Source organism: Portunus trituberculatus, chromosome 39 (assembly GCF_017591435.1).
Source record: "Portunus trituberculatus isolate SZX2019 chromosome 39, ASM1759143v1, whole genome shotgun sequence".
NCBI classification, from domain to species: domain Eukaryota; kingdom Metazoa; phylum Arthropoda; class Malacostraca; order Decapoda; family Portunidae; genus Portunus; species Portunus trituberculatus.
In genome coordinates this window covers 12,118,504-12,128,503 of record NC_059293.1, presented here as the reverse complement: position 1 = coordinate 12,128,503, position 10,000 = coordinate 12,118,504, and the positions used below count along the sequence as shown (strand labels likewise).

Genomic DNA, 10,000 nt, shown 5'->3' with positions numbered 1-10,000 from the left:
ATACACACACAAGCACACACACACACACACACACACACACACACACACACACACACACACACACACACACACATACACGAGAATAACTCCTGACTTTTTATTTATTATTCAAATCAGACGAGACGCAAGTGTTGAAATCCATACGATGAAAGAAAAATGGAAAAAGCATCGTATTAAAATGAATGAGAGAGAGAGAGAGAGAGAGAGAGAGAGAGAGAGAGAGAGAGAGAGATTTGTCAATACCACCCGTCCCTCGCTCATATTTTTAAAGATGAAATGGAGAGAAAAATTCCAGACAAAGTTTTAAGCAGAATTTAAAGAAAGGAAGACTTAAGACGAGGAAATGGACTCACTTTTTCGAAGGCATAGATTTTTGGAAAGGATTCTGAATATATTAGAGAGAGAGAGAGAGAGAGAGAGAGAGAGAGAGAGAGAGAGAGAGAGAGAGAGAGAGAGAGAGAGAAAAGGGAGTAAGTGAAACGCATCTCCTGAAAACCGTAGAGTTTCCCCACAACATAATTTCTCTGCTTTTCATTTTTTACCCCAGATGATGATGATGATGATGATGATGATGATGATGATGATGATGATGATGATGATGATGATGATGATGATGATGATGATGATGTGGTGGTGATCGTGATGATGGTGATGAATGTGTAGTGATGCTAATGTTGGCGATGATACAGTCAGTGGTGATGCATGTGATGGTGACTCTAATGGTGATGCAGGTGTGGTAATAAGGATGATGAGTGGTGGTGGTGGTGGTGGTGGTGGACTTTGGTTTGATTGAGTATTTATGAGTAATCGAAAGTCAGAGAGAGAGAGAGAGAGAGAGAGAGAGAGAGAGAGAGAGATGTAAGTGGATATGATTCGCTTTCTCTTTCCTCCACCATTTTCTAACTCTCTCTCTCTCTCTCTCTCTCTCTCTCTCTCTCTCTCTCTCTCTCTCTCTCTCTCTCTCTTAAAAATCTCGCATTCCCCCATGACACTGACTCATTCGAAGTTCCCAGTAGTCTCTCTCTCTCCTCTCTCTCTCTCTCTCTCTCTCTCTCTCTCTCTCTCTCTCGGTCAGTAACTCTTCATGCAAATCAAAGCCACTGGAATACTCGGTGAAAATAACGCAATCCCCCTGTCAGTCTATCGGTTATATACTACACTTCCCGGTGAAAATATCCAGACAGGTGTCAAAATTAATAGAGGGATTAGCGTGAGATTTGGGTTCGTTTGTTATCACGTCATTCTGGCTTGGAATTGTTGGGGTCTTTTTCTGGTGGTGGTGGTGGTGGTGGTGTGGTAGTGGTAGTAGTAGTAGTAGTAGTAGTAGTAGTAGTAGCTGTTGTTGTTTCGGTGGTGGAACTGATTGTGGAGGAGGAGGAGGAGGAGGAAAAATAAAGAGACATGGAAAATGAAAAAGTAAAGCAACAAGTAGTAGTAGTAGTAGTAGTAGTAGTAGTAGTAGTAGTAGTAGTAGTAGTAGTAGTAGTAGCAGTAGCAGTAGCAGTAGCAGTAGCAGTAGCAGTAGCAGAAGCAGCAGTAGCAGAAGCAGCAGGAGCAGTAGCAGTAGAAGGAGCAGGAGGAAAAGAACCAGTAGCAGATCCATCAACTAGATACATTTGTCCTTCATTTGCTCTCATCTCTTCGAACCTTTAGTGACAATGCAAACTCTCTCGCTAATGAAACACACAACATCAGGCTGCCCTGGAACCAACACTCAGACCTCCAGCCACGTGCATGTACTGAGATCGAAGAGGCAACTGTTATGGAGCTGGAAGGGGTGGATGACCTGGCAGAGAAGACGTGGGTGGTGAGTACTCTCTCTCTCTCTCTCTCTCTCTCTCTCTCTCTCTCTCTCTCTCTCTCTCTCTCTCTCTCTCTCTCTCTAAGTGAAAATTAAGGTGAGAGAATAAACTTTTCTATTTCAAATTCCCAAGTAGAAAAGAACTAAATAACAGACCCATTTTCTTTTCCATCTCTCATACGAACACACCCATTTTCTTTTCCATATCCCTTACGAATCTACCTTGATTTACCCTCCCCAAAAAATAAATGAAAAATAAATGAAATAAATAAATAAATAACGTAGAAAAAAATAACCACAATTTCTTTATGCAGGTGAGGACATGACACCCCTACAGATACATTACGGCGCGTGTACCTCAGCGTTGCTCACACCCGACGTGGTTATGAGTCTTTGCGAGTTACGGAGAGGAAGTTTGTCCATCTCCCGCCCGGCAAAGAAGGGGAGGCTCTGGTCAGGACTTGCCGGAAGACACTGGTGCTGTGTTTTTCTCTTTTTTTTACACTAAGCAAGACTGAAGGTTTGCAATTTACGACAAGGAAGTTTCTCCATCCCTAAAACTGACAGAAGGAGGAGGAGGAGGAGGAGGAGGAGGAGGAGGAGGAGGAGGAGGAGGAGGAGGAGGAGGAGGAGGAGGAGGAGGAGGAGGAGGAGGAGGAGGAGGAAGAAGAAGAAGAAGAAGAAGAAGAAGAAGAAGAAGAAGAAGAAGAAGAAGAAGAAGAAGAAGAAGAAGAAGAAGAAGAAGAAGAAGAAGAAGAGAAAGAGAAAGAGGAAGAGAAAGAGGAAGAGAAAGAGGACGAAGACAAGGACGAAGAGGAGGACGATGACGAAGAGGAAGAGGAGGAGGAGAAGGAGGAGGAGGAAGTGTGACTGTGTGTGTAAGTGTGAATTGTCTTCGAGTGTGTCTGAGTGTGTTCTGAGACAGCCCAGTTGTTTAGTTTCTTTACTGGTGTGTGAGATAAAGAACGTGCTGGTTTCTTTTCCTGGGGCGTGAGACAAGTTTGTATGTCACTCAAGGCGCGGGAAAAAGGTATGAGTGTGGTTTTTCTTACAGATGTGTTTCTTTTTTTACTTCAGTCTCCCTTTTGAAATGCATTATTCGTAAGCTTCTATTTTCAATTGTTCCTAATATTCACATTATTATATCATTAGTCCTATGCATTTCCTCTCTTTTTCCTTTTTTTAATACCATGTGGGCTTTTCACTGGAATTTATGGGCTAAAGGGGATACTTTTTGTGGTACCTCCTATCTCAAAGCCATCCCGCTAGGAAATCGTTGCCCTGAGTGAGGAAGCCCAACCTACACTCGGACCGTGGACAGGTTTCGAACCCGTGCGCTTGGAGACCCCTCGGATCCCAAAGCACGCATGGTTCCACTGTACCATTTCCTTCTCTCTTTACATCACACCACACGCCACTGAAATACATCACAGTTTTATACTCATTTATTATATTGTCTCTTTTTTACTCTCTCATTCATTGTACTTATTTCCCTTTTTTTTCTCCTTTATCTTCATTCCTCCCTTCTATCCACACATCACTAAAGTGCATTACGTTTCTATCCTCACCTCATTATTCAACTTTTTTTCACCGTTAGACATAAACATTTTTCTCCCCATTCCTCTTTTCCTCCACTCGTTCTCTTCCACACACAAACAAACACAACACACCTGGCTCCCCTTCCCTCCCTTCAGTTCATTAGCGCACCCTTTTACTTAACATTACCTGGCCTGAGTAATTAATCTTTTCCGGAATCTCAATATGTTTACGATTTCATAGATCCTCCTGACAACCCGTAAAGTCTTCACTAATACGCTTTTCCTCACTTGGTAATTAACCTTATTAGTGGTGTTCAGTGCATTCAGATATTCAAAGTGCTGCCATCATAACCAAAGCCGCAATTTCAAAAGGAGTATTCAGAAGCATTTTTACGGGTATGAGACAGAGGCGTATTTTCTCTCCATTTAATTTGTGCCTTTGTCTCTCTCTATCTTTCTCTTTCTCTTTCACCGATGTATTGATTCTCGCTCATCACTCTGACAGGTTCGTTTAAGTAGGAAGGGTGAATCAATCGTATTTATGAGGTGCCGTTGGAAAGGTTATCCGGCTGACTTCCATATATATATATACGTTTGTACATGCACATATAAAGGTTAAGTTAGGTAAGGTAAGGTTGCTAGTTATCTGTTTCTTTGTTTAGTTTGGGTGAGATAAGGTAAAGTGAGATTAGGTTAGGTTAGGTTAGGATAGGTTAGAATAGGTTAGTTTAGGTAAGGTTAGGTTAGGTAAGGTAAGGTCAGGTAAGGTAAGGTCAGGTAAGGTAATGTAAGGCTAGGTTAGGTGAGGTGAGGTGAGGTAAGGTAAGAAGGTAAGGTAAGGCAATATTAAGTTAGATCTTTTTTGTTTGGTTTGGTTTCCTTTCATTAGTTGAGGCTTTTTAATAGTTAAGCAATGTTAGGTTATTTCATAGATACATACAGACATACATACATACTAATACTCGAAACATCATTGCCTTCTGAAACTACATTCCTAATATAATAAAAAAAAAAAAACAGAAGCCGGGGTGAACTGAATCTAATATTGCGTGCCAGACTGTATCATCACCACGCAACTCCACACGCTCACTTACACAACTGTCTTCCACCCTTATTTTCTTTTCTTTTCTCCAATTTCCTTGTGGTCTCATAGCGTGCATGTTACAATATTGCACAACACTCCATCATCATCATATCATTAAAACAACAACAACAACAACAACAACAACAACAACAAAAAAAACCACAACAAAAATAACGACAACACCTAGAACAGCAGCAGCAACACCAACAACAACAATAACAACAACTACTACTACTACTACTACTACTACTACTACTACTACTACTAAACCAGCGAGCAAAAATGACATATGGAAAGGAAGGCATGAGAAAGAGATCACGTGTGTGTGTGTGTGTGTGTGTGTGTGTGTGTGTGTGTGTGTGTGTGTGTGTGTGTGTGTGTGTGTGTGTGTGTGTGTGTGTGTAACCTAACCTACCGTCAATAAGTGAAGCCTTAGTTGAAGTCCCCCCATTCCCCCCATCACCACATCAAACCCTCCTTCTTCCCTCCCTCCTTCCTTCCTTCCTTCCTTCCTTCCTTTCCTTCCCCTCCTTCCAGTCGTTCCCTTCACACACACCACCAACCACAGCGCACCTGGCTTCCCCCTTCTCTCCTTCCCTCCATTCCACAAACTTCTCTCTGCTCACATTTACCTCACCACATACCTATCTCTCTCTCTCTCTCTCTCTCTCTCTCTCTCTCTCTCTCTCTCTTAGTCATTGGTCTGCTATGTGAGCCGTCGCCTTCCTGATATGCTCCGGAGCCACAGTCCCCGTTCGTCAAATGTTTATAATAGTTTTTGTAGTTCGCTCGTGTGTGTGTGTGTGTGTGTGTGTGTGTGTGTGTGTGTGTGTGTGTGTGTGTGTGTGTGTGTGTGTGTGTGTGTGTGTGTGTGTGTGTGTGTGTGTGTGTGTGTGTGTGTCTTGCTTTATCTGGTTTCATGTTGCCTTCTCATGTTACAATTTGACTGGTTGACTGACTGGCTGTATAATTAACTGATTGACTACCTGCATAACTGACTGACTGATTGACTGACTGAATGGTTATATGACTAAGTGACTGACTAACTGACATACTAACCGTTTAACTGACTCACTGACTGGTTGTATAAATGACAAACTGATAAAATGACTGAATGATTACATGAACATCTTACTAATATTCCAACCGGCAAGGTAACTGACTGACTGACTAACTGCCTGTAATGTGAAGAAACCTACCTGACTGACTGACTGACTGACTGACTGACTGACTGACTGACTGACTGACTGATTGATTGATTGAACCTATGGCGCCACTATAACGACATAAAACGGCGCCACATCCATGAAAGCTTAACATTCCCCCGATGTCAATAAACTGTATCAAGGAAGGAGGAGGAGGAGGAGGAAGATGGAAGGCGCCAGTTATAATGCTTCTGGTGAACTAATATTACTTCTTGCTTGGAAAGAACCCTGTTTTTTTTTTTTTTTCTCTATTTTCACAACTTTGCCTCTTGCAGTTTTTTTTCTTTGTTTTATTTTTTTTTTGTGTGTGTTTTTTTCCATCTCTTATTTCTTCTTCAGTCTCTCGTCCTTTTCACCTTCCTCCTCTTCCTCCTCCTCCTTCTCCTCTTCCTTTCTCTCCTCTGTTTAATCTATTTCTTCTCGTGTCTGTCGTTCAGTTCTTTGTCTTCTTCCTCGTTCACTTTATTATTTTATAGCCTACATTATCATCTTCCTCCAATTCCTCATTTTCTTCCCCTTTATTCAGTTTCTATTTTCATTAGTTCTTGTCTTTTTCCCGGTCTTTCATTCCTTCTTCGTCTTCTTCCTTTTCATTCTTTTCATTGTCCTATTTTTACTTACATATCTCCTTTATTTCTCCTTTTCCTACTTTTCCTTCTTCTCCGTGAATTATTAACCATTTTTCTCTTCTTCTTCTTCCTCCTCCTTCTCTTCCTCCTCCTCTTCGTAAATCAAGCCCTTTTATCATATTTCTTCCCACTCATCCTCCGTGAATCTCTATATTTTTATCCTATTCTTCCTCTTCCTCCTTTTCACTTCCTTCTCTGCGAATCAGTCCTCTATTGTTCCTCCTCTTTCTTCTCCTATTCTTTCCTCCTCACGAATTACTATCACCGTTCCTCTCCCTCTCCTCTCTCTCTCTCTCTCTCTCTCTCTCTGAACAAGCAAGTTAAACCGGGACAAGAAAATGCGGTTTCTGTGATGTTGTGGCGCTTCGCTGGCACAACACAGACAGAGGAGAAATGTGATTGGTCCGTTTTCAAGTGCTGGTGAGCCCTAATTGGTTGACCTCTCTGTGTGTGTGTGTGTGTGTGTGTGTGTGTGTGTGTGTGTGTGTGTGTGGGGGGGGCCAATCATAATACACTCCAACACGCACACAAGATACACACAGGTCAGTCTCTCTCTCTCTCTCTCTCTCTCTCTCTCTCTCTCTCTCTCTCTCTCTCTCTCTCTCTCTCTCTCCAGGCAATTTGCGCAGTACCTTCCACTTTACTTATCAAGGAAAAGAAAGGAAGATAAAATAGGAGGAAGGGGAAGATAATGAATATGAGAGAGAGAGAGAGAGAGAGAGAGAGAGAGAGAGAGAGAGAGAGAGAGAGAGAGAGAGAGAGAGAGAGAGAGAGAGAGAGAGAGAGAGAGAGAGAGAGAGTCTGTTTAGCAATTCACCTAGGCAGTAAAGGTGATGATGCCTTCCCCGAGTGCTCACTTCCTGCTATTACTACTACTACTACTACTACTACTACTACTACTACTACTACTACTACTACTACTACTACTACTACTACGCGCATCATCAATAAGGGTCCAAATAGATGTATTATTAAAAAGGAAGAACAACTGAAGTGAAATTTACTACCAACACTACTACTACTACTACTACTACTACTACTCAATAGGAAGCTTTAAAAAGGTTACACAAATTTATGGATGGGCATAAATATTCATGGGTAGGCTTATTGTTTTCCAGGTATTGTCACGTCTAGGCCTGTTGAATTCTTGCTCCTTTCCTTATTTTACTCTGTTCCAATGCCGAGTCTATAAGGAGCTTTATATGAAGATTACAGAAATTCATGGATGGTTAGAAATGGATTGTGACTGCCATGTTTATGTCTTATGGCTTCTTGTATTGAACTTTTACCTTGTGTTCTTGTGCTCTAATACCCATGTGATAATTCCTCACTGAACCATTTTTCTCTTCTTCCTCCTCCTTCTCTTCCGTGAATAAAGCCCTTAATGTTTCTCCTTTTATTTTATTCTTTCCCACTCATCCTCCGTGAATCCCTATATTTTTTCCTATTCTTCCTCAGTCAAATTTATAGATAATCGTGAAAATGTCACGTTTAGTTTAGGCTTTCTGCAGTTTCCCTTATTTCATTACCTCTGTCTCCTAGTTCTGAGTCAATGAGCTTTTAAAAGAGTTGAAAATTAATAGATAGGTATTATTATAAGTGCAAATACGGACTTTTACACTCATATACAACTTTATGGGAACTGGCAATCAAGTGAGCCTTTTTTTTTTTTTTCTTGCCCTTAGCCAGCTTCTATTCCATAAAAGAACAAAAATAACGTGGGTCTAACAACTTCCTACATCAACTCTTACGTATATTCTGACACAATGAAAATTCCAATACACTGAACTGCAGCAACAGAAGGCAGTGAGGGTGAAGTGGCAGGATGTTGTAAGGGTACAGTGTCACGGAACAAACCCAAGTACATTCACCACAGCAAGTGTTCACCCATTAATATCCAGAGGAGAGAGAGAGAGAGAGAGAGAGAGAGAGAGAGAGAGAGAGAGAGAGAGAGAGAGAGAGAGAGAGAGAGAGAGAGAGAGAGAGAGAGAGAGAGAGAGAGAGAGAGATTAAGGAAATAAAAGAAGTGTGGAAAATATTAGCAAGGACAGAAAGACAGAAAGAGGCTAAAGAAACTAAGTATATTTTGTTTCTTTCAGGATAGATAGAGACTATTCAAGACACATGTAAAAGGAAAAAGGGGAAGAAAATGTTGGCAAAGAAAAGAAAGGGAGAAAAAAGGAAAGAAAAAAAATTCGTTTCTTCAAGACTATACAAAAAAAAAAAAAAGAGAAAACGTACGTCAATTCAACAAATAATGAGCAAAGGAAGAAGGGATTGGCACAGAAAAGAAAAAAAATATTGAAAAAAAATGAAAGAAATAAAAAAAAACTGATTCTTTAAGGCTATAGAAAAAAAAACATACGTCAATTCAACAGATAATGAGCAAAAATAAATAAATAAATAAATAGATAAATAAATAGTGTAGCAGCGGAAGGATTAACAATAACAAGACAAGGCTGGGAACAACAACACAGTACTTACTGGTCGTTTTGCCGCCCATCTCAATAATACACTTGCTCTCCCGGCTGATCTCCCTGTTGTTGAAGGGACGCACCCGCACTGCCACTTTGACCGACGACATGGCGGCGGATTCTGCGAGGGAAACCAGGAGTGAGTATTGGAAAGCCAGGTACAATAATAGATACATGAGTATATGAAAATATCTAAATGTATATAGTAAATGTTATAATAGGTAAGTGCACTAATTGGGAATATTTAAAGGGAAAGGAAAGAAAGAGAACGAAAGAAACTAGGAGTGAGTATTGGAAAGCCAGGTACAATAACAGATATATGAAGAAATAAACGGGAATATTTATGTATAAGTACTGTAAATGTTATGCAAGATGAGTGTACTAATTTGAAAAGGAAGAGAACGAAAAAAAAAAAAAAAAAGGAGTAAGTGTTGAACAGGGAGGTGAAAATGATAAGTACATAAAGAACAAGCAAAAAAAAATGAAGTAAAATTATATATATAGTAAATGTTACAAGAGAAGACTGTACTAGTTTGATAGAGAGAGAGAGAGAGAGAGAGAGAGAGAGAGAGAGAGAGAGAGAGAGAGAGAGAGAGAGATTGGAAGACGAAAAATGTTCCTCTGTATCTCCTTTCCCCCATGGCTTCTCTCTCTCTCTCTCTCTCTCTCTCTCTCTCTCTCTCTCTCTCTCTGTCTCACACACACTTCCTCCTCCTCCCGGAACCTTTCCCTGAGCCATCTTCCTCCTTATTTCCTCTTCCTCCTCTCCGTTTCTCTACCCCTCCATCCTTCTCCCCTTCCTTCTCTCCCTTCTTCCTTTTCCTCCTCCTCCATCTCCTTTCTGAAATGGGTTCTTTACTAGCATCGAGGGACCTGGCTGGGCTCTCTCTCTCTCTCTCTCTCTCTCTCTCTCTCTCTCTCTCTCTCTCTCTCTCTCTCTCTCATACGTGCAAGGTTAAGATGGTTGGTGAAGATCGATGGAAGGTGATGGAAAAGAGAGAGAGAGAGAGAGAGAGAGAGAGAGAGAGAGAGAGAGAGAGAGAGAGAGAGAGAGAGAGAGAGAGAGAGAGAGAGAGAGAGAGAGAGAGAGAGAGAGAGAGAAAAGTGTCCAGCGTTCATCAAGGTAAGAGCATCTGCCCCTAATCTTAATAAAAATCCTCTCCTCCTCTTTTTTTCCTCTTCATCTTCTCCTCACTCATCATCCATCATCACTTCCTCCTCCTCCTCCTCCTCCTCCTCCTCTTCCTCCTCCTCTTCTTCTTTCCCTTC

At 41.2% G+C, this 10,000-nt stretch overlaps 1 protein-coding gene across 1 annotated transcript in view; it reads right to left on the bottom strand.

Annotated features, from left to right (window-relative positions):
- The window catches only part of LOC123515533 (kinesin-like protein unc-104), a 103,281-nt gene that overhangs the window by 74,992 nt on the left and 18,289 nt on the right, over positions 1-10,000 (bottom strand). Inside the window, exon 2 of the mRNA XM_045274244.1 lies at positions 8,742-8,852. Within this exon, the coding sequence (XP_045130179.1) occupies positions 8,742-8,841 (100 nt within the window). The 5' untranslated portion in view covers positions 8,842-8,852. The remainder of the gene's footprint in view (positions 1-8,741; positions 8,853-10,000) is intronic.